This window comes from Delphinapterus leucas, chromosome 11, assembly GCF_059928025.1.
Source record: "Delphinapterus leucas isolate spDelLeu-1000000601 "Yukka" chromosome 11, BTC_Dleu_Yukka2, whole genome shotgun sequence".
Taxonomy (NCBI): Eukaryota; Metazoa; Chordata; class Mammalia; order Artiodactyla; family Monodontidae; genus Delphinapterus; species Delphinapterus leucas.
Genome location: NC_143139.1, coordinates 88,889,630 through 88,915,102, shown reverse-complemented (window position 1 = coordinate 88,915,102; position 25,473 = coordinate 88,889,630). Strand labels below are relative to the sequence as shown.

Below are 25,473 nucleotides of genomic sequence, written 5' to 3'. Positions count from 1 at the left end.
GTAAAAACTAAAGTCAGAAGCTGGAGCCGTCTAATTCGATGGCTTAACCCAACGTGCTGGTGTTCGGCCTCCACCAAGCTCTCCTGCTTTGATGGTAACCAAAAGAGATGAATAAGTTAATCAAAGGTCTGATTAAATAGCATGGCTCTGCAGCATGGGCCGATGATTGCCAAGCTTCGGTTCAGGCAAATTCTCAAGGGAGAGAGGAAAGTGAGCTGAGTTCCCAAGGCCGAGGCTTATGTGAAAAAGAGTTATATAAAACCCACTGGAGGGAATTACTCGAAGTCCTCAGACCTCAGATCTTAAGGTGATGGCCAGCTCCATTACAGCTTTAACAAAATAGATAAGCGTAACAGTACCATTGAATAGTCATTTTTAATGACACAGAAATGGAATATGACTGAAAGAAATATGTCTACCCAGGAACAATTAGGTACTGGTTGCAAAAAATATATATAGTAGGATTCAATTGTTGAAACCTTTATTTCTTGTTCTGTGCATATTCTTATTTCCTCCAATGAGCCTATATAATTTCTATAATAACAAAAATCTTTTTTTTTTTTTAAATCTGAGCATAGTGTTTTCATGTGATAGTTATTTCATGAACGTTACTTTCCTTCTCCCTTGATTCGGATACATTTTCTTTCAAAAGAACTTCATATGCCATGAAGTTACATGAACAGATCTTTAAGAAAATATTCATTCATTTACTCAACTAATTTTTATTCGATGCTTTTTATGTACCAGGCACTATTTATAATGGTTATACAAAGAAATTAATGCACTGATTTTTTTTTTCCTTTCTCCTGCTCTCGCTCTTCACTGCCCTGTCTAGTCTGAAGTTTCCTGGATCCCCAACAAACATTACTCTGGGATTTACGGTCTGATGAAGCTTGTCCTCACCAAGACTCTTCCTGCCAACCTGGAGAGGGTCATCGTCCTTGACACAGACATCACCTTTGCCACCGATATTGCAGAGCTCTGGGCTGTGTTCCACAAGTTCAAAGGTAATGGTAGCTCATTTTTTTCTGGTATCTTTGAAGGTGTCAGCATGTCAAGAAGAGTGATTTTTCTTTTCCCAATGTGAGGTCAACTCTTAACGAGGTCGTTCTAATGAAACAGACAAGGAATTATAAATAGAGTGGAGCATCAGTTATAGTACTGCCATTTGAAACATGTTAAACTGGAATTTGCTTGTGTTTTTGTAATAATTGAAGAGGTAAGATCTGTGTTCATAGGAAGAACCCAATTGAGGGTTGCTGAATTGCTTGGTAAGAGACAAATATCGAATGTGTGTATTTTGTATGCAGATAATTGAGTTGACTTCCTGGTGTGGAGACATGCATTTATCAGTTTTCTCTTTTTATCAAATGATACTTTGATTGCCGAGAAAGCCTGTGAGGTGGTGGTGATGGATATTGATTATAGAGTGTTTGCAAATGTCCTTATGGCTTCCATTAATGTTGTGGTTTATCGTTTTAAAAAAGTATATAAGTTTGGCTTTTTAAGACGTTCCTTCTAATCTAGTTAGTTCCTGTAGCTCTTGGCACTGCCCCAGGGTATGTGCCAGTATAAGGTGGGAAATTGTGAGCCCGATGGGTGTACATAACTCTGGTGGGGATGCATGAGAGAAGTGGCAAGTTAGCACAAACCTTGGACTATTATTTAATACCCCTCTTCCAGGGGTCTTCCTTAAAACTGCATAATTTTTCAATTTTATATTCTCAGTATTAGACAAATACAATGAGAGATAAATATGGCAGTGAGATTTTTTTTCTTCCGGCTTCTGCACTCTGGCTTCTGTGTTTAAAATTCCTCCTGCCTCTTTTCTATAGCTCCTTATCCTATGAAAGTGAAATACTGCTCAGTGATTTTAAATCACAGCATTTTCATGAATCAGAGGATATTCCAGTTGGTTTCTGTTTTCGTTCACGGACAGAAGAGTAAATTCCTCACCCACTCCAATCTCTGCCTGCTTCCTCCTGGGGGCCTCCCAGCTCTGGGGTAATTGAAAAAAGTCCTCCGCACACCATGGGGGGAAACACTCTGACCCTCGGGCTCTTTTCCTTGCCAGGATCCAAAGTTTCCTTACTCGTGTCAGTAATGACACTAGTAAAGACATCATTTAGCAAAGCTGTTGAAATGGAGTGTGTCTCAGCTTTCTGATCTCTTCTTCATAGCATGGTTGGATCTGTCTTTTTATTTCACAAATAAAGGGACAGAAGCTTGGTAGGATGCAAGGTTCTACCCGGAGCTGAGACCAGAATGCCTGTGTGTGTTGGCTTCCCCGTGCATCTCTTTTCAAGTCCCCCTATCAGGTCTGCTTGTTTTTTCCGATTACATCGAACTCACTGGGGACGGTTTTTCTATAGTTATGTGGTTGAGTTGGCGAAAAAGTTCTTTCGGGTTTTTGCATAAGATGTTATGGAAAAACCCAAAAGAGCTTTTGGGCCAACCCCAATATTTTATTCCTATTTTCATGCCGATGTTCAGTATTCAGGGTTGTATTTATTCAACGGGCACTTATCGCATCCCCACTGGGTATCACTGGCTATAAGGAGTGGGTTCTGGCTATAAGATGAGCAGTGAAGGGGAGTGAGAGTTATCATCTCTCCTGAAGGGGCTAAAGCTGGGTCGGTATCACAGCAGAGGTGATGATTGTGTCTGTCTTGCCGGATAAGAGTAGTGGCTGTGTGCGGTGGGTGCCCACATTCCCCTTTGGAATAAAGGGCTTATTCCTCCAGCTGCTGGGAGCATTGCCTGCAGATGGGTTCAGCTCTCAGCCCCCTTTCGGGATGATCTCAGGCGAAGAGAGGCACCTTGCCTGGGGCCATGCCCCCTTCCTGGGCCGCCCCACATCATGGACTGCCTGGTGCATGTGGAATCTTGCAGGATCCACTGTAGCCTTCCCTGGAGTCTGCCTGGCAGCTCCATGTCCCCCTCTGCCCTGTCCTGATGGTGTTCCTTCCCTTCCATAGGTACTGTTCCGGGAGCTCTCCCTGAGTTAACCTCCCGCGTGCTCACTCCCATCCTGGAGTCTGCTTCCCAAGAAACTCAGTCTGAAATATTCATTCAGAACTGCAAGTCTCCCCTGGATAAGTGTAACTCAACAAAATCCCTGGAACAGTTGGCCACTGATTGTAGCCTTGTAACTAGGAAATCACATTTATTCTGTTCCAGCCAGGACCTGCCACAGTGCTGGTGGGGTTCTGTCGCCAATCATAACAACAGTAATAATGCTGGTGTTAAATCGTACCCGTCCCATATCATCCGTGGAAGGGAAGGCGCCCGAGGCTCTTGTTGCTCCCAGAGCTGGCCCAGGGATTTGGATTTGGAGGGCTCTGAGACTCAAGGCAGTTTCTGGGGCAGAGCAGAATATATGGGTCAGGATCAGAGCCGGGGAAATTTGAATGCGTGGAGTTGATTTAATAGGCTTCGTTTATTTGTTCATTCTCTCACTGGTTCATTTCTAGCATTAGCCAGGGCTCCACTGGAATATATTAGATGCTGTTGTTAGAACAGGACACCTGCCTTCAAGGAGCTCACAAACAAGGCATACTGTGTTCCGTTTTTATCTATCACCATCAAAGGAGTATAAAACATCTGAGGTTTTCCCATGCCCACCCTAACTTTTCTGGGAAAATATGGAAGTGAAAAGAAAATAAGTAAGCTCTTATCTTTTTCATATGGTACTCTTTTGTACAGGGTTTGTTTTGTGTGTGTGTGTGTGTGTGTGTGTGTGTGTGTGTGTGGTTCTTTCTTTCTAAACTGGAATGATTAGAAGCCAGGTCATGGTACAGGAAGCAAGTCCCTTAGGACAGACCCATAAATGTAGAATGCGCTGATCCAACAGGGAGAGTTCCCCTCTCATAAAGGCAATCACAGTTGACATCTTCACTGTAAACATTTTGAGTGATGTTGATGCAATTTGGCCTTGTTGGTTTTTCTCTGGTTTGGAACAGCTAGTTGCCTGAGGCTGCAGTGGCTCTTGTGTTCAGTCCCATATAGGCTTGACTCCTTAAGGATGCTGTGAAATCGCCCTTACCTAAAGTCATTCCGTGGAGAACCTAGAAAGAGGCTGTTTAGTGAGGGCTTAGACCATCCTTAGCCTCTGCCGTGGGCAGCTTTATGTGCCTCTTGGGGATGTGCACGTGCTCCCTGAGCCCTGACTTCACCTAAGTTGCAGATGCTCCCCCCTCATGCACGCTTATCAAGCCTGCTCCAACTGCTGGAGGATTTTCAGAGCCTCTAATTCTTAATAGGAAGAATCAGACATGCCACTGATGGCTAGAATTAGGAGTCACGTTTACTGAGCTCCTACTAGCTGCCAAAGAGTTTGCTGTTGGGAGTGTTGCAAGAATAAATCAAGTTCAGTCCCTATTCATTTGAGTGTATATGTGAATAGGGGGAGAGAGACAATAAACAAAAAATAATAATAATAAAATATATAGTGTATTAGGTGGTGAATAGTGCTTAGGTGGAAATTAGAGAAAGGAGATAAGGGATGCCTCTGTGTGAGTGTGTGTGTGTGTGTGTGTATGTGCGTGTGTTATTTTAATATTCAAATAGGGTCATAATGGAAGGTCTTACATGAAAAGTGACATTTAAGCAAAAATCTGAAGAAGTTGAGATGACAGGCATGCCAGCTGTCTAGAGGAAGGGTAGGAATAGTGTCCTAGCCAGAAGGAACAGCAAGTGTGAAGTTTCAGGAGTGATGTGGCCTGACTTCTTTGAGGACTCGGCTGGAGTTCAGAACAGAGCAGAGTGAGCCCAGGAGAGGGGCGGGGGCTGGTGAGGTCAGATCATGGGGACCTTTGTAGGGCAATGGGAGGATTTTGTCTTTCCCTTCAGAGATATGGGAAGCTGATGTCTGGCTTTGAGCAGAGGAGTGATGTGATCTGATTTACATTTTTAATGGATCATCCTGGCCACAGAAACTATTTCTGAGATGGTTGCAGTTATCCAGGTGAGCCATGTTGTGGACTCAGACCTGGATGCGGCAGTAGGGGTGAAAGACGTCATCATATGAGGTACATTTTGAAGGTCAGATAGTCAGGATATCCTGTTGATTGGATGTGGGGAGCAGAGACATAGGAGTGGAGGATGCCCCAAGGTAGCTGGAAGGGTGAGGTGGCATCTGTGAGATGGAAAAGGCCACAAGAAGAGCAGGTTATGGGGGATGACCAGGAATTTGGTTTGGGGCATTTTTAAATTTGAAATATACCTAACTGGGCATCCACGTGGAGATGGGAAGGAGGCAGGCGGATAAAATGAGTATTTGTAAAGCAAAGGGAAAGTAACTACTGTTTCCTAAGTACTTCTTCTGTTCCAGGCACTGAGCTAGAAGCTTTGCACATTTGAAAATCAAAATAAACTGGGTCCAAGAGAGGTTAAATAACTTCCCATGATCAGAGAGCTATTGCACAGCATGGCTGAGCCCAAACTGTGTGGCTCTGGAGGCTGTGCTCTCTCTGCTACCTGCTGCCTCCCCTCCAGGCCTCCTGATGGCATGGAGGAGGGCATGCCCATCACCTGGGAGGCAGGGTCTGCATCTTAGTTAAGGTGTGGCTGCCGATCATGAGTCAGCTTGACCCCTGGGTGCCATAGTTTTCCATAAAAATTTGGAAATAATATCTCATTCTAGCAATCTGGGGAAGCTGTTGTAAAGGCATAAATAATAAATGTGCAGCCTTCATTTGAAGCTTTTGGAAGAAAGCCGTGCCGAATAGTCAGGATAGTATTTGTATTCATAAGGACAAAAGCCTTCCCTTTAAGAAGACCCTATTGCCATAGTGTCAAGTTCTGGCCTCAAAACAGGTATGGTGAGTGGAGCAGTGCCTTGCCCCAGAGGCCATCCAAGAGGCCAAAGGCTTACTTGCAGCAAAGTGGGCTTCTGGAGCTGAACCTGGGGCCCCAATCTGACATCTGCCAAGGGCATTTTCCTGGCTTGTTCAGCACTGCAGGTCAGTCAGTGCAAAAAGGTGGAAGTGTGCGCTCGGCTTCCCGAGGCACCCTTTTCCGCTTTGTGAGTAGAGCCTGGGTACAGAATGTCACCATCCTTTGCCTGATTTCATCAAACAAGCCCTCTGACAGGTCTCCTATCCTCTAGCTTTCTCCTGGCTTCAGTCCATCTTCTCCAGGATGACCCAGCCGTGTGGCTGACAGGGTCTTGGTGCTCCGGCCAGGTGTCAGGCCTGAGCCACGGAGGTGGGAGAGCCGAATTCAGGACATTGGTCCACCAGAGACCTCCCAGCCCCTCGTAATATCAATCGATGAGAGCTCTCCCAGAGATCTCCATCTCGATGCTAAGACCCAGCTCCACTCAACGACCAGCAGGCTCCAGTGCTGGACACCCCATGCCAAACAACTAGCAAGACAGGAACACAACCCCACCCATTAGCAGACAGGCTGCCTAAAATCATACTAAGTTCACAGACACCTCAGAACACACCACCGGATGCAGGCCTGCCCACCAGAAAGACAAGATCCAGCCTCATCCACCAGAACACAGGCACCAGTCCCCTCCACCAGGAAACCTACACAACCCACTAAACCAGCCTTACCCACTGGGGGCAGACACCAAAAACAATGGGAGCTACGAACCTGCAGCCTGCAAAAAGGAGACCCCAAACACAGTAAGTTAAGCAAAATTAGAAGACAGAGAAAGACACAGCAGATGAAGGAGCAAGGAAAAACCCACCAGACCTAACAAATGAAGAGGAAATAGGCAGTATACCTGAAAAAGAATTCAGAATAATGATAGTAAAGATGATCCAAAATCTTGGAAATACAGTGGAGAAAATACAAGAAACATTTAACAAGGACCTAGAGGAACTAAAGAGCAAATAAACAGTGATGAACAACACAATAAGTGAAATGAAAAATTATCTAGAAGGAGTCAGTAGCAGAATAACTACTGGAAGGATAAGTGACCTGAAAGATAAAATAGTGGAAATAACTACCACAGAGCAGAATAAAGAAAAAAGAAGGAAAGGAATTGAGGACAGTCTCAGACACCTCTGGGACAACATTAAATGCACCAACATTCGAATTGGTCCCAGAAGGAGAAGAGAAAAAGAAAGGGACTGAGAAAATATTTGAAGAGATAATAGTTGAAAACTTCCCTAATATGGGAAAGGAAATAGTCAAGTCCAGGAAACTCAGAGAGTCCCATACAGGATAAATCCAAGGAGAAACACGCCAAGACACATATTAATCAAACTGTCAAAAATTAAATACAAACAAAAGATATTAAAAGCAGCAAGGGAAAAACAACAAATAACATACAAGGGAATCCCCATAAAGTTAATAGCTGATCTTTCAGCAGAAACTGCAAGCCAGGAGGGAGTGGCAGGACATATTTAAAGTGATGAAGGAGAAAAACCTACAACCAAGATTACTCTACCCAGCAAGGATCTCATTCAGATTCGACAGAGAAATTAAAACCTTTACAGACAAGCAAAAGCTAAGAGAATTCAGCACCACCAAACCAGCTTTATAACAAATGCTAAAGGAACTTCTGTAGGCAGGAAACACAAGAGAAGGAAAAGACCTACAATAACAAACCTAAAACAATTAAGAAAATGGTAATAGGAGCAAACATATCGATAATTACCTTAAATGTAAATGGATTAAATGCTCCAGCCAAAAGACATAGACTGGCTGAATGGATACAAAAACAAGACATGTATATATGTTGTCTACAAGACACCCACTTCAGACCTAGGGATGCATACAGACTAAAAGTGAGGGGATGGAAAAAGTTATTCCATGCAAATAGAAATCAGAAGAAAGCTGGAGTAGCAATTCTCATATCAAACAGAATAGACTTGAAAATAGACGACTGCAAGAGACAAAGAAGGACACTACATAATGATCAAGGGATCAATCCAAGGAGAAGATATAACAATTGTAAATATTTATGCACACACCATAGGAGCACCTCAATACTTAAGGCAAAGGCTAACAGCCATAAAAGGGGAAATCAACAGTAACACAGTCATAGTAGGGGACTTTAACACCCCACTTTCACCAATGGACAGATCATCCAAAATGGAAATAAATAAGGAAACACAAGCTTTAAGTGACACATTAAACAAGATGGGCTTAATTGATATTTATAGGACATTCCATCCAGAACCAACAGGATACACTTTCTTCTCAAGTGCCCATGGAACATTCTCCAGGACAGATCATATCTTGGGTCACAAATCAAGCCTTGGTAAATTTAAGAAAATTGAAATTGTATCAAGTATGTTTTCCGACCACAATGCTATGAGAATAGATATCAATTACAGGAAAAAATCTGTAAAAAACACAAACACGTGGAGGCTAAATAATACACTACTAAATAACCAAGAGATCACTGAAGAAATCAAAGAGGAAATCAAAAAATAATCTAGAAACAAATGGCAATGAAAACACCATGACCCAAAACCTATGGGATTCAGCGAAAGCAGTTCTAAGAGGGAAGTTTATAGCAATACTATCTTACCTCAAGAAACAAGAAACATCTCTGATAAACAACCTAACCTTACAGCTAAAGCAATTAGAGAAAGAAGAGCAAAAAAACCCCAAAGTTAGCAGAAGGAAAGAAATCATAAAGATCAGAGCAGAAATAAATGAAAAGGAAACAATGGCAAAGATCAATAAAACTAAAAGCTGGTTCTTTGAGAAGACAAACAAAATTGAAAACCATTAGCCAGACTTATCAAGAAAAAAAGGGAAAAGACTTGAATCAAGAGAATTAGAAATGAAAAAGGAGAAGTAACAAGTGACACTACAGAAATACAAAGGATCATGAGAGGTTACTACAAATAACTGTATGCCATTAAAATGGACAACGTGGAAGAAATTCTTAGAAAAGCACAACCTTCTGAGACTGAACTAGGAAGAAATAGAAAATATAAACAGACCAATTACAAGCACTGAAATTGAGACTGTGATTAAAAATCTTCCAGCAAACAAAAGCCCAGGACCAGATGGCTGCACAGGTGAATTCTGTCCAACATTTAGAGAATACCTAATGCCTATCCTTCTCAAACGCTTCCAAAATATAGCAGAGGGAGGAACACTCCCAAACTCATTCTACGAGGCCACTATCACCCTGATACCAAAACCAGACAAAGATACTACAAAAAAAGAAAACTACAGGCCAATATCACTGACGAACATAGGTGCAAAAATCCTCAACAAAATACTAGCAAACAGAATCCAACAGCACATCAAAAGAATCATACACCATGATCAAGTGAGGTTTTTTCCAGGAATGCAAGGATTCTTCAATATATGCAAGTCAATCACTGTGATACACCATATTAACAAATTGAAGGAGGAAAACCATATGATCATCTCAATCGATGCAGAGAAAGCTGTGACAAAATTTAACACCAATTTACGTTAAAATCCCTCTGGAAAGTAGGCAAAGAGGGAACTAACCCCTCAACATAATAAAGGCCATATATGACAAACCCACGGACAACATCATTCTCAATGATGAAAAACTGAAACCATTTCCACTAAGATCAAGAAGAAGACAAGGTTGCCCACTCACACCACTGTAATTCAGCATAGTTTTGGAAGTTTTATACACAGCAATCAGAGAAGAAAAAGAAATCAAAGGAATCCAAATCAGAAAAGAAGCAGTAAAAGTGTCACTGTTTCCAGATGACATGATACTATACATAGAGAATCCTAAAGATGCTACCAGAAAACCACTAAAGCTAATCAATGAATTTAGTAGAGTAGCAGGATACAGAATTAATGCACAGAAATCTCTTGCATTCCTATACACTAATGATGAAAAATTTGAAAGAGAAGTTAAGGAAACACTCCTATTTACAATTGCAACAAAAAGAATAAAATACCTAGGAGTAAACGTACCTAAAGAGACAAAAGACCTGTATGCAGAAAACTATAAGACACTGATGAAAGATATTAAACATGATACAAACAAATGGAGAGGTATACCATGTTCCTGGATTGGAAGAATCAACATTGCTCAAATGACTATACTACCCAATGCAATCTACAGATTCAATGCATTCCCTATCAAACTACCAATGGCATTTTTCACAGAACTAGAACAAAGAATTTCACAATTTATATGGAAGCACAAAAGACCCCGAATAGCCAAGGCAATCTTGAGAAAGGAAAACAAAGCTTGAGGAATCAGGCTCCCTGTCTTCAGACTATACTACAAAGCTGCAGTAATCAAGACAGTATGGTACTGGCACAAAAACAGAAAGATAGATCAATGGAACAGGATAGAAAGCCCAGAGATAAACCCACGCACAAATGTCCACCTTATCTTTGATAAAAGAGGCAAGAATATACGATGGAGAAAAGACAGCCTCTTCAATAATTGGTGCTGGGAAAACTGGACAGCTACATGTAAAAGAATGAAATTAGAACACTTCCTAATACCATACACAAAAGTAAACTCAGTATGGATTAAAGACCTAAATGGGAGGCCAGACACTATCATACTGTTATAGGAAAACATAGGCAGAACAGTCTATGCCATAAATCACAGCAAGGTCCTTTTAGACCCACCTCCTAGAGAAAGGGAAATAAAAACAGAAATAAACAAATGGGATGTAATGAAACTTAAAAGCTTTTGCACAGCAAAGGAAACCATAAACAAGACGAAAAAACAACCCTCAGAATGGGAGAAAATATTTGCAGACGAAGCAACTGATAAAGGATTAATCTCCAAAATATACAAGCAGCTCATGCAGCACAATATCAAAAAACAAAGAACCCAACCCAAAAATGGGCAGAACACCTAAATAGACATTTCTCCAAAGAAGATATACGGATTGCCAACAAACACATGAAAGGGTGCTCAACATCACTGATCATTAGAGAAATGTAAATCAAAACTACAATGAGGTATCACCTCACACCGGTCAGAATGGCCATCATCAAAAAAATCTACAAACAATAAATGCTGGAGAGGGTGTGGAGAAAAGGGAACCCTCTTGCACTGTTGGTGGGAATGTAAATTGACAAAGCCACTATGTAGAAGTGTATGGAGGTTCCTTACAAAACTAAAAGTAGAACTACCATACGACCCAGCAGTCCCACTACTGTGCATATACCCTGAGAAAACCATAATTCAAAAAGAGTCATGTACCACAGTGTTCATTGCAGCTCTGTTTACAATAGCCAGGACATGAAAGCAACCTAGGTGTCCATCGAAAGATGAATGGATAGAGATGTGGCACATATATACAATGGAATATTACTCAGCCATAAAAAGAAACAAAATTGAGTTATTTGTAGTGAGGTAGATGGACCTAGAGTCTGTCATACAGAGTGAAGTAAGTCAGAAAGAGAAAAACAAATACCGTATGTTAACACATATATATGGAATCTAAAAAAAAAAAAATGGTTCTGAAGAACCTAGGGGCAGGGCAGGAATGAAGACGCAGATGTAGAGAATGGACTTGAGGAAACAGGGAGGGGAAGGGTAAGCTGGGATGAAGTGAGAGAGTGGCATGGACATATTTACACTACCAAATGTAAGATAGATAGCTGGTGGGAAGCAGCCACATAGCACAGAGATCAGCTAGGTGCTTTGTGCCCACCTAGAGGGGTGTGATAGGGTGGGAGGGAGATGCAAGAGGGAGGGGATATGGGGATATGTATATACCTATAGGTGATTCACTTTGTGATACATCAGAAACTAACACACCATTGCAAAGCAATTATGCTCCAATAAAGATGTTTAAAAAATAAATAAATAAAATTAATTTTTATTCGAGTATAGTTGATTTATAATTTTGTGTTAGTTGCAGGTGTGCAGCAAATTGAATCAGTTTTACGTACACATGTATCTATTCTTTTTCAAATTCTTTTCCCATTTAGGTTGTTACAGAATATTGATCAGTATTCCCTGTGCTATACAGTAGGTCTTGTTGGTTATCCGTTTAAAATATACAGCTAACATTTTGAAGCATTTATTCTGTGCCCACCACTCTGTTAAACTTTGAGTAAACTCATTTAAGCCTCATGACACTCCCTTGAAGTAATTACGGCTAATGTTCCTGTTTTAAAGATTTGAGAACAGATGGTTCGCGAGACAAGGTAGCTTACCCATAGTCTCCGCTCTTAAATAGAGCTGGGATTTGAACTCAGGGAGTCCAATTCTAAATTCAGTACTCTACCTTTCACCCTACTGTCCCTGGAAGAGCAGGTGGTGGGTCTTAGAGTCCCTTTGTAGAGACCAAGGTTAGATATAATAAAGAACTCTAGGTGACCATGTAAAGCTTGTAGAGGGTGGGCCCAAGGTGATGTAGGCATTTAGAGAACAGGAGTGTCGGGCAAAATCAGAGGCATGGGAAAGTGTGGTTTTCCTGGGATCTGAGAAATAAAATCTCAGTCTCCAGAATCCTGGCCCAGCTTGTGACATTCCAGGACACCCTGTTTAAAGTAGCTGTGAGCCCCAAGAGCTCTCCCCATGTACTCATCATTGTCGAGAAGAATAAGCCAGCATCAGGGCTCCCCGAGCGACTCTGTGAGCACAGGCAGGTTACTCGACTTCTCTGGACCTCAGTGAACCAGGAACAATGCCAGCGGGGTCCTTGCAGGAAATGCACAAGATGTCGTGCATTATTCTTCCCATGTTCCATTTTCTGTAAGGACTCCTGCCAGCAGGTATGGGATAATGGCAGATACCGTTAATGGGTGTCTGCTCCATTACCTCACGGCTTTGTGCACAAAGCCATTGGGTGGGCATGGGTGGCTGTAAGTGTACAATAATGTAAAAAGAGCTGAATATGAAGAACTTAGGAAGTATTATTTTTGAAAAGACATTTGTAGAGCCTTTGTGGTTATATAATCACTTGCCTTGAAGGGGTTTTTGGCATTCTTGGACCTTTCCGCAGGTGTCTTTCCTTCTTACCTGGTCATGACCTTCCCCTCCCCTCTCCCCTCACTCCCTTTCTCAGTGGAACTGGTTGGGTAGGAGAAGCTTTGAAAGGAAGACACCAAGTTTATATCCCTGCTCGTCTAGTCATCAGCAGGCTGACTTGTGTTCGTTGAACCTCTCATCCTCGCTTCTGCACCTGTTCAAGGAAAATGCTCACATTTTCTCATAGTGATGTGAGGTCCGAGGAGGTGATTCACTGATCCCGGTACCCAGTAGATGCTCTGGCCACAGGAGTTCCCTTCTCCTTTCCTTCCTCCTCTCTCCTGTGTCTAAGTTTGTCCTATTCCCTGTGCCCCTTCACTGACCTCCAAATGAAGCTTCCTCCCTTTAGCTGGTGTGAAAGGAATCAAAGAAGGCCTTTCAGGACGACTACGTAACCTGTTCAGGCATCTTGTGGGTAGGAGACTCTCTGCGGTCAGGGTCCTGTTCATCTCACATCGGCTCGTGACAGTTTATAAACTTGAGAGCCTGCTTTGCCACAGGGAAGAGAAACAGAAACTTTAAAAGATCTAAAGCCTCACATAAAGTGGTTTAAAAATGACTCCCCCAGCCAGTGTGTGCATGGGTGATGTGCTGTTAGTTCAGAAGGCTCTGGAATTCTAATGGGAGCGAGACACTCAGGGTGTGTGGTCTTTGTTGTCAATCACAATATTCCACTAAAAGACTGGGGCATTTCTTTATCATCTGGGCATGGTTTTAAACATTCTCCTGCACTCCTAGTATTGACGGAGCTCCTTCCTCACCACCAGTTTTCATTGTTTAGTTCTGTTTTTTACCTTGTAATTCCTGGTTGACTTTCCCCTCGGGAAACTCCCCAGGGCCTCTTTTTTTTTTTTTTTTTTTTTGCAGTATGCGGGCCTCTCACTGTTGTGGCCTCTCCCGCTCTCCCATTGCGGAGCACAGGCTCCGGACGAGCAGCCTCAGCGGCCATGGCTCACGGGCCCATCCGCTCCGCGGCATGTGGGATCTTCCCGGACCGGGGCACGAACCCGTGTCCCCTGCATCCCCTGCATCGGCAGGCGGACTCTCAACCACTGCGACACCAGGGAAGCCCCAGGGCCTCTTTATTCCTCCTTCCTCCCCCTTCACACCTGTTATCCGGCTGCCTTCCACTCTGAATCCAGGAACTACACTCTGATTTTCTCCTTCCATGCCTCACGGTGCTTGCATTTGGCAAGCTGAGTTGCTCACCATGGGGGGAACCTCAAGAATTTTATTCCTGGCAAAAATGGGGGGAGAGGTTTTAATTATTTTTCAGATTAACGGTGAAGTGGATCTGCCTTCTCTTACTATATTAGAAACATTCTTTACCGTCCCTGATTCTCTTTTGTGCTGTAAATGTGGGGGAATGGTATGGTAATCACTGCCCCATAGGCTGCATTTTGGTGGTTAAGTCACCAAATAGCTCTGCCTTACACAGTACTTAATAAATTATCTTCCCCTTCCTTTCCTTCTGCGTCTTTGTTTTCGTCTTGTTCTGCAACCTGAAACTCCTGAGAGTTGGGGGAGCAGAAGCTTCCCTGCCCCCCTGCCTCCCTGCCCATTCTGCTTCCCTCCCCTCTCCCTGCGTCCCTGCCCCCTGCTTCCCTCCTCTTCCTCCCCCTGCCTCCCTGCCTTCCACGTTCATTCAGTCACTCATTCTTTCATTAATTCGTTACCTTTTGAGCCCTTGGACCTGGCCTAGGCCCTGGGGATAAAATAGTAAATAAGACAGGCCGAACTGCCCCCCACCCCTCTCTGTGCTAATTCCTATTAGCTGCTTTTTCTGTGTCGGGCGCCAGGCTACTCATTTAGCCCTCAGAAGTCCTTAAGTGGCGTGCTTGAGGTCATACAATGAGGCAGTGGCGGAACCTGGATGGAAGCCAGGCCGCCCCCAGGCTGACCTCAGAGCCCAGGCTTTTAGCCACTAGATTCTAGATCCAACTCAACACACAGTTACATTAAAGTATGGAAAGTACCTTGAAAGGCGGAATTCAGGGTGAAGTACAATCACAGTTTTGGGGGAAGCAGTCCTGGTCAGGAGGGTTGGGAGGGTCAGGAAGGCTTGTGAAGGAAAGAGGCATGAGGACATTAGCCTCCATGGCCCACTTAGAGGGAATGCCGTACCCAAAGGCCTGAGGTCCGGAGAGAGAAGTGGTGCAGACACTGAAAGAAACATCGAGGTCTCATTCTCAAACAGATCAGGTGGGCCCTGCCTTTGGTCCTTTGCTCTGCTGTCCCTCTGCTGGGAATGCTTGTCCTCCAGATCTCTCCCTGTCTTGCTGCCGTAACTCCCTTTAAGTCTTTGCTCAAATCTTAGCATCTCAGTGAGATTTCTGCCAGTTGGCCCCTTTCATCCTGCAACCTGGGATACCATCCCATCCCTCACACCCTGTTCTTTTCATGTTGTTTATAGCATCCATCATCTTCTGATCTAGTTTATGATTACTTATTAAGATTGCTGTTCTGCTCCACCCAGTAAGCACGACAGACCCAGGTACCGGGGACGTGGCTGGCTTTACCTGGTCACTGTGTGTCTTTGCTGCTAATACGTAAATACCGTGAGGGCGGGGATCTTTGTCTTGTTCCTGATGTGTTCTCAGCACTTAGAACAGTACCTGGCAGGTGCTCAGGTGCTCATAGACATATGATTCTGGGTGGTTTGCAGAGCGGGAAATAAGGCAAGAGAACCATGAAGGGTTTTGTAAATTACAGCTTTGGATTTTATCCAAAGGTATAACTGAAAGATTCGCAGTTTCCGGTACAGAAAAGGATGCTCAGGTTTTCCGATTTGCAAAGGTCCCTCTGGCTGCAGCGTGGGGATGCTCTGAAAGCAGGAAGCAGGAAACCAGTACCTTGAAAGACAGTTTGGGCAGCAGGTAGGAGGCTGGCTGCTGCTGCACCGCAGGCAGGATATGATAGTGGCCGAGCAGGATGTTGCCCTTGGCGGCGAGCAGAGGACGCGGATGGGAGATGAACAGGGAGGCAGAGTGGATGGACCTGGGTGACGAGTTCAGTGTTGGACACGTGGAGATGGAATGAACAGGTCCGGATCTTACAAAAGAGGACGGCTGGAGGTATCTTCAGGTGTTTCCTTATTGGAACGAAGTAGAGCTGTTTTCTTAAAATGTTCTCACCGGGTTATGACAGTTTCCTTTTCTGGACTTCCAGGTGTAGCATCCAGGGGTGCCCATGCTGTGGCTTCCGGCCCTGAAGGGAGGGTGGCTTGCTGGACCTGCTGGGAGGCTGTTGGGTGGTGGTAGACGGGGATATGCAAGTCCAAAGGCTGGGCGAGGTGTGATTGGCGAGCTGTGATTAGTGAGGAGGGGACCACACTTCATTGGAGAAGGGGTCACGGAGCTCACCCTGATTGTGTCAGGAGCCCCTGACTGTGCAGCCCATACCCAGTGAGTGATGTCGCCTCCTGCCTCAAATTGCCACTGCATCATCAAGCCAGCCACATCCTGCGTGTCCCTGTCTGCACAGCTCCCGGAATGGGGCGGGACAGCCACTCTGATACTTACATCCCCAGGATCCCCCAATGGGGCAAATGGGACTTCAGTCCACTTTGTGACTTCCCTTCACGCACAGGGATCCAGGCTGTCTGTGAAATGAGCTAGAGGAAGACTATGGGGCCCATATGGAAGAGGAGGAAGGAGATATTTCTAGAAGTGACTGTGAAGTATTTCTTTCCCTTAGTCCTTACCCAACTCAAGTGTCCACTCCCAGAGTGATAGGACAGAGCAGCCCAGGGCCTTTCCTACGGTTGACCCCCATCCATACTCTTACCATCTTTATAACCTTGGCACTCCTCAAATCTCTGAACCTCCATTACATACAGGCAAAATGGGGATGATAGCGCCGTGAGGGTGATGTGAGATTGTACATAGAAAGGCCTCGGTGCAGCTCCTGACAGAGTGAACAGCAACAGTGTTTTGCTGCTGCTGCTTCTAATATGAGAATCATTTTACTGTCATCCCAATAAGGCAGCTATCTACATACCTAAGAGATTCCGATGGGAGGATCTTCATCTTAGAGGAGATGGTATTAGCCTCCATGAGTAAGAAAAGTTCCCCAAATATCCTCAAGCAAGATGAGGAGGGGGGCCTGGGAGGGTCACGTGAGACTAAGAGTCAGGATTTTGTCCTGTTTGGAAAGAGCTGGCTGTGTGTCTCAGTGGGGAGATCAGAGACGGTGGAGTGTGACCCTCCCAGGACCTGGGTGGAGGCCCGGCTCTCCCAAGCAATTTACACTTCAGTTTTAATGGGAATGATATTTCAGAAGCAGAATCTGTAATTCACCTGGTCCTTTGCAGGGATTTGTTATCTCAGTTCTTCCATGCAGGGTTTTTCACATTTTACGGTTTCTGAAATTGAGATGTGACTTAACCAGAGCAACTTGACTGATGGTCTTTTTCTCTTGGAAAATGTTTTGCTGTATCCTACAATCAGTGGCCCCTTAGAAGCCAGGAAATATTGTGTTATTATTTTTATTAGTATCATTTCTCTAGCTTTTCCTTTTACCTTGGAGCGGTGGAGGAGAGATGGATGGTGGGTAGGGCTTTGGACTGGAGAAGGAAAAGCTGAATGGGGAGGCTGATTAGAATCAGTGAGAGAAGGATTTTGGGGTCTTAGTGGACTACTCCTTGATTACCTTTTATTGTATGACCACAGGGTCCTGGGACATTGTGCTGTTGCTATTTTTGGTAAATACCTTGCCTGTATATCACATGTTGGAATGGTTACCACCTCCTGATGGGCCCACGGGATTTTTTTGAAAATTTCAGGGAGAGATACTGAAAAGTTTAAGCATTGAACCTAAAACTACAGGAAGTTACTCTGCCCAAAGGTCTTTTCTCACTCATTCAGACACTCCATAAATATTTACTGAACACCTACTTGGTACTGGCCACACAAGTTATTCTCTCTAATACCTGGGCCATTAGACATTCATGTGACTAACTCATCCTTATTAGAAAAAATCAGATACTTCTGGAACCATTTTAGGGTTACTTGCCATTAATGTGAATTACTTAGCCAGATTGCTTTTCTAATATTTTTCTGATATCAGCTGCCTTGAGCCAAGGAGATTTTGATTGTGAACGTAGCCATTGTGGATGCATGAAAGGGAGAGGGCTGTCCTAGGTCATCCTGGGGGGAGGGAGGGGGAGGGGGCAGGTTGGCACCAAATAAAGGCACGAGAGACTTAGTGGGAATGATGGTGAGAGACAGGTGCAGTCCAGGTAGTGGGAAGAAGTGAGAAGCAAATACTTATCAAATAAATTTATGGAGACAAAGACAAAGCCCATCTTTAGAACCATGTGCTCAGAAAAGAAGCCTTTTTTTCTTGTTTGTTCTAAAAGTATCTGGGGCCAAAGGAGTCTTCCGTGAAGGTTAGCTCTGCTCCGAGTCTATAGTAGTGAAATACCAAATTGGATTAATAGACATGTGACAGCCAAGCAGTAACCTAATGATCGTTTACCACTGTGTTCTCTGAGCAGTACTTCTGAGTTGTGGGGTGGAGGGTGGCTTTCAGTATCAGAATTACCTGTGGTGTCTTTGCAAATTGTGCAAGTCCAAGGCCCACCCCCATCTCCCACCAACAGCCTGGACAGCACTGGTGCTTTGACAACCATTGCCTTCATGCAGGGTTTCTCCACCTCAGAGCTCTTTACATTCAGGGCTGGATAATTCATCATTGTAGGGGGCCGTCCTGTCCATCCCTAGCCTCTACTCACTAGGTACCGGTTGCACCCCCTTCCCCAGTTGTGACAACTGAACATATCTCCAGGCGTCTTCAAGTGTCCCCTGAGGGCGAAGTCCTTCTCTGTTGGGCGCCACTTCCTTAGCGGCCTCCATTACCGACCAAAAGGTGGAGGATGTCAGGCGCTGGTGGTGGTAGTTTAGGTGGCTGATAGTGGCTAGCCCCAAAGAGGAAATGAAACCTGAACTTTCTGTCGCTTGTTTACTGGTTCATATCTTGGAGACCCCCTAACCACGTGCCCTTTTTGAATGACTTTCTGAGTCAGCCCTGTGCCCAAGCTCCTATCGTGTGTGCTTCAGACTTCCTTCCCCTTCTTTCTTATATTCGACACTAGCCTCCAAGATGCTTGAGCTATGAATTTTCTCCTCTCCTAGGGCCACAGATAGTTGAATAGCCAGTAGTAAATTTCCTCTTTCAGAAGGTAAATAAATGCATTCATTCCCTTGTACCTGGAAGGAAACGTGATACCAAGGGAAAGTATGATTGAATTGACCCGACTCAAATGCATCCATAGCCATAGATTTGGGGGTAGGACCCACTGGGGTTTACAATCTTCCCTCGAAATTACAAGAGGATCCAACGTGCTGCCCATCTACAGACTTGTGAAGAGAGGAAATTGTATCATTCTGTGACTATCACAAGGACACAATTTTTTTTTCCTCCTAAACGCATATACGTAGATTATTAGCAGAATCTAATATATGACAAGGACGGACGTGGCCTGTCAAGGAAGACAAATAGCTGTCCTCTTCTCTGTGCGGTGCGCTGGGCTTGCCCACCTGGAAGCGTGCAGTGGACAGAGTTGTGTGTGCTGATTCTTTATTGAGATGGATGGAGGGGTCGTTGAAGGGAACACTGTCAACTGGTATAGGACCAGGTGAAATCACCAGCTTCCCTAGAAGCCAAAGGATATTTTTTTTATTAACAACCGTCTCCATTCGACAAGGAAGGTTGGGTTTCTGTTTTCTTATTTGCCTTTTGATGGGTCTCAGGACAAAGAAGGTATGGCAGTTTGGGGCTTCTCTTCTTTACTGCTTAGACGTCAAAAGACTGTATCCCATAATGGCAAAAATTCTTAAAAGATTAAAAAGAGGATTTCCCAAATCTAGCCAGTAATCTTTTTTTTTTTTTTTTTTTTTTTTTTTTTGTGGTACGCGGGCCTCTCACTGTTGTGGCCTCTCCCGTTGCGGAGCACAGGCTCCGGAAGCGCAGGCTCAGCGGCCATGGCTCATGGGCCCAGCCGCTCCGCGGCACGTGGGATCTTCCCCGACCGGGGCACGAACCCGTGTCCCCTGCATCGGCAGGCGGACTCTCAACCACTGCGCCACCAGGGAAGCCCAGCCAGTAATCTTTTCTGGGCTGTTGGTGGGGAGGAAATGATGCTGATACTAGGATATGAAAAAAAAAAAAAAAAAAAGAGGCATCCGTTGAAGGGTTTTGGGTGGAGGTGAGGAGGAAAGGAGGGAGGAGGGTTGGTTGGTAGGGATGGAACTCACTCTTTTATTTTTTAAAGTGAACTTTTAAAATTTTGGAACAGTTTTTGATTTACAGAAAAACTGTGAAGTTAGTACGGAGTTCCCATGTACCTCGCACCCAGTTTCCCTTATTACTGTCTTGCGTTAGTATGGTACATTTGGGGGGGTAACTGGCTTTGATGAGGTGCCTGGTGCAGTCCAGACTCTGCGTGCAGCCTGGATGTTCCACACACATTAGCTCCTTTCATCCTCACAACCATCCTGACACATTTTACAAGAGGGAGAACCAATGCTTAAAAAGGTTGAACAACACACTCAAATCATCTAACTGGTAAGTGGGAGAGCCACGATCTCGGCCTCTTTCATTTGTGGATTCAGTTCACAGGTTTTTACGCACTACTCCTTGTCATTCTAGTCAGTACTGAGCTAGAAGGATGGGTAAGATGATTCGCCAGCCTTCACGAAGGTGAATTCTCGTTGAGGATTCAGAAGAGGTGAGAGATGCGGGGCGTGTACCAAGCACAGTGGTGCCATCATGGGAGGGGGAATTAACTTTGGGGACTGGGAAAGTCGTCACTCACAACATAAGATACATGGGTCTTGTGGATTGGCTGCAGATCTCCACATGGGAAAGGGGGACCAGGGAGAACAAAGTGGACCAAACTCACAACATGAAACAGCATGGCACGTTGCCTGAACTTCAGGGGGTTCCCTCCGGCTGGACCATTTTGTACAAAGAATTGAGTCTGAGAGAATGGATTGGAAACATGATGGAAGATTGCAGAGTAGGCGGGAGGTAGATCATGGAGGGTGTGGTGTGACATGCCACGCCAGGGAATTTGGGCTTTTCCCGAAGATGGTGAGAATCCATCAACAGTCTCTAAGGAGAAGAGTGATTTAATCAGGCTGGTCAGTCCTCAGTATAGAAAGGTGATTGAGCTGCAGTGGGGGAATGGGCTGGATGGTGCAAAACCAAAACCAGAGTCCAGTTAGTCGCCCATGTCAATAATCCAAGAAACAGATGATCATTGCCTGAGCTGAGGTGGAGGTAAGATGCAGCAACATAATCAGTTAAAAATGGGTGTCCCGGTAAGATGTGGTACAAGAGAGAGAAGATTTGTCCCTATTTTCCCAGTTTAGTAGATTAGGTGGGAAATACAAGAGAAAGCGTAGATTTAGGGTGAGAAAATAAGTTCAGCTCTTTTAGCTCTGTGACTTTGTGCCGGTGGTGGTTAATGTTTATATAACAAATGCTTCCTTATAATGCACTACATTTGTGCTTCACAAATAGAAGTTCTGTCCTAATTGCTCAGCATCCATGCCCCCCCCCACTCCACAGACATCAGCAGAATGCCCCTTTTTCTTTTGAAAACCATGTCTTCTCCTTGTCTTAATTGGTTTTCAGTGTGCGTAAAGGGTGGTGATTCCATCCCTGACTGCAGGACATGACCCAGTCCTGTCCACCAGCAGGACTGCAGCCGTCTCCCCGGCTCTGGTGATTGGTCCAGGGTGGTTGTGTACCCGAAGCTAAGCCAATCACAACTAATGAGCGTAGGCGAAGGACTTTTGTTGGAGCTTCTGGGAGAGGTTTTCTACTACAGTTGCTAAACTATGAGAAGGTGATTGGAACTTCCGTTGGTCATTTTTCCACTGTGTCAAAGGTCCCCAAGACCACGCCTAGGTTCAGTGGTCTATTAGGAGGACTCATCGGACTTAGCATGAGTCAAACTCATGGCTATGACTCATTACAGCAAAGGACATAATGCAAAATCAATAAAGGAAAAAGGTTCATGGGGTGAAGTCTGAGGGTAACAAGGCTCAGGCTTCCAGAATCTTCTCCCAGTGGAGTCACACAGGACACACTTAATTCCTCCAACAGTGAGTTGTGGCAGCATGTGTGAAATGCCGTCCACCAGGAAAGCTCATTAGAAACTCAGCACCCAAGATCTTTAGTGGGGGCTGGTCATATAGGCATCCTCTAGCACATAACAAAATTCTAGAATCCCAGAAGGAAAGCAGGTATTCAGCATAAACCATAATGTTTGCACAAGCAGTTTTAGACACATTGGGCCATTCTTACCAGGGAATAGTGGGAACCTTCCTGGAACCCAGGTTCACACGAGCCAGCCAAAGGCCACCTTTGCAAGCAGGCCTTTCTAAGGATGGCAGTCTCAGGCCGGGTGTGTAACCTCTTTCCTGCACAGCCACTCTGTCTGAGAGTGAAAAGAAATCTGAGATCCTGAGAATAGAGACAGATTCCAGATTACACTGTGTTGCAGTCTCTAGTTCCAGCCATGCCTGAAGCAAAATTTCCCTTTTTTTAATTTCTTAAGTCAGTTTAAATTTCTGTTACTTGCAGCCTTAAGGAGCATGTTGGCTAATAGAACCCATTCTAAATAAAGTCTTCTTTTTTGGTTCCTTTCCCACAAATCCTCATCACCATTTCCTGTCTCAGGTCCTCCCTGGTGACCACGATGGGCCTGTAATTGACATTTGTAAATTTTTGGTACATGAACAAATTTTCTTTAGCATTTTAGAGGATCGTTCTGTTTAGGTGGGAAAGGTAGATTTTGGAGCCCGTTTACCCACAAATGCAACCTAAATTGAAAGTTTGACCTGGCTGAATATCTTCTTGATCTTTCCTTTTACAAATCACTCTGCCCTGAGAAATGGGCCACTGCTCGTGGTAAGTGGTGCCTCCAGCTCGGATGCTGTCCTGGGCTTTTTTCCTTGTTTGACCTAATTACTTTTGTCATCATTCAAGCCTTCCCGGGACATCAATTACAAAATATATCAGTGTTTCTCAAAGCGGAGAGGTGACACGTTGAAAGATAAATTTTCTTTTCAGTCTTGTATGGAAGCAGTAAGAAACAGGGGAAGTTGTAGAGTGGCTTTGCTGGCATGCACGCGTGGAGAAAATACGACTGGAAGGAATGAATCTTAGAGATTGTGAACTAGTGCAGGGCTTTTTGTTGCAAAGGTAAAGAAAGACCCAGAAGGTCTTTCATTTGTGTGTTACAGTTGCAGGAGTACTTTAACTTGGATGTGGGTCTCTGTTCTACCATTACTAGCCTCAGGCAAGTCACTCTACCTTTCTGATCCAAGGATATCTGTTCAATAAGTATTTACTGAATGACTGGTGAAGAGATGAATGAGTCTGTAAAATAGGTTTGACTGGGTGATCTCAGTGTTCCTTTCAGGTCTGTGAATCTGATACAAACTCACACTGGCAGAAGCAGAGCCAGCACCATATAAAGTATGAGTCCCTTTGATGTCTTTCTTGCCCTCACGCTCTGCATTTATCTGCCAGCAAATCCTGCTGGCTCTGCCTTCAAGGTATGTCCCAATCCGGGCCTGGGTGATGCTCAAATTCTAGTTACAGTAGTGCCCCCTTATCTGCAGGGATGAGTTCCGGGACCCCCAGTGGATGCCTGAAACTGTGGGTAGTACCAGACTCTGTATATACTATGTTTTTTCCCGTACATACCTACCTATGATAAACTTTAATTTATAAATTAGGCACAGTAAAAGAGTATCCGAATTGCCAACATCACTACTCTTGGCTTTGGGGCCATTGTTAAGTAAAATGAGAGTTACTTGAACGCAGGCATCGCGATACCTCGACAGCTCTTCTGATAACCGAGGAAGCTATTAAGTGACTGGTGGTGGGATAGGGAGGGTGGGAGGGAGGGAGATGCAAGAGGGAAGAGATATGGGAACATATGTATATGTATAACTGACTCACTTTGTTATAAAGCAGAAACTAACACACCATTGTAAAGCAATTATACTCTAATAAAGATGTTAAAAAAATAATTGAGCATTAAAAAAAAAAAAAGTGGTGGGAAGGATACGCTGGATGGAAAGATGCTTCACAGCCAGAGGGCGACAAAGCAGGGACAGTGCACAGTTTAAAACTTATGAATTGTTTATTTCTGGAATTTTCCATTTAATGTTTTTGGACCACAGTTGATCATGGGTAACTGAAACTGCAGAAACTGTGGATAAGGGGGGCAGGGAGGGATTACTGTACTGAATAAACAAAATTAGGTCTTCAGCCTCTGTGACTCTTTGGGTTCTACAATACTCTTTCTCCCTTTATGCTCCTATGAAGTAGCAAATCACAGATGCCCTGGAGTCACCCCAGGGGCTTGCACCACTGAGGTTATATCCAGGCAAGAAACCATATGTAAGGCTGGAATGGAGACACAGAGTACAGGGGAATGATGAAGTTAGCCCCCAAACAGAGTTCCACGAGAATTGAGATCTCCAAAGAGTGAGTGGTGACCCACTGGCTCAGCCCAGTGAGAATCTCAGAACATAAATCTGGCTTCCAAACCCATGCTCAGTTCCAGCCTCTATCTCTGGAGACAGCCTAGGAAGCCATTACAGTGGGAGGTGGGCTTTTGAATACCTCTGGATGCTTTTCATAGCAGCATACAGTAGGTGCCTATCCCCAAATGTTTGTTTCTCTTAGGTTTTTAGAGACGCATTGATGTGACTCAGTGCGCGCTCTCTCTCTCTCTCTCTCTCTCTCTCTCTCTCTCTCTCTCTCTCTCTGTGTATGTTTGTGTGTGTATATATATACACACGTACATGTGTGTGTGTGTGTGTGTGTGTGTGTGTGTGTGTGTGTGTTAGTTTCAGGGAAGAAGATATGTATTCTTTGTAGAACCGTAAGAACAGAATTCCAGACAGGACAGGGAGAAGGCAGCATAAAGGTGCCCCCGGGCATTAGTGTAATAGTGAAAGGGCCTCATCTCCAGAGGCAGAAACAAGAATTTACTGGACGCTTTGAAGAGCAGACTGCTCTGTCCCGGGCATCATTAAGGTTCACTAGATGTATCCTCTTGATATGTGTGTCATGAATAAAACGGTGCCTATCCATGACACACAGAGAAGAAAAAAAAACTCCTACTACCTAGAGTTGAATGTCAGTAACATTTTAGTGTATTTCCTTTCAGGCACTTTTCTTTGCATTTAAAATTGTTTTTTTTAATATATAAATTGGGGTTGTATTATAGTAATGTTTATATACTAATATTTTTTCTTTAACTACATATTACAACCATTACCCCATGTTATGCACCATGTCATTTGTTATGCTTCCTGGTATTCCATGGTGTGGCTGTGTTGTTATTTATAAATTCAAGCCTTGGATTCTTGGGCTGTTTTCAACTGTTTTTGGTATTCTACAATAAAAAAGAGCAAAATGCTAGCCCTGTCCTTTGAACATTATAAGGCTATGGCCCAAGGCTGCTCACATACAGACGTCTGTAGATGCTCTGAGCTCAACAGTGTGATGTCATGGCTATAAAAAGA

At 44.2% G+C, this 25,473-nt stretch overlaps 1 protein-coding gene across 2 annotated transcripts in view; it reads left to right on the top strand.

Annotated features, from left to right (window-relative positions):
- LARGE1 (LARGE xylosyl- and glucuronyltransferase 1) overlaps positions 1–25,473 on the top strand; it is a 590,997-nt gene that overhangs the window by 354,061 nt on the left and 211,463 nt on the right. For both annotated transcript variants that reach the window (XM_022599798.3, XM_089921262.1), the window contains exon 6: positions 836–1,007. In XM_022599798.3, the coding sequence (XP_022455506.1) occupies positions 836–1,007 (172 nt within the window). The remainder of the gene's footprint in view (positions 1–835; positions 1,008–25,473) is intronic.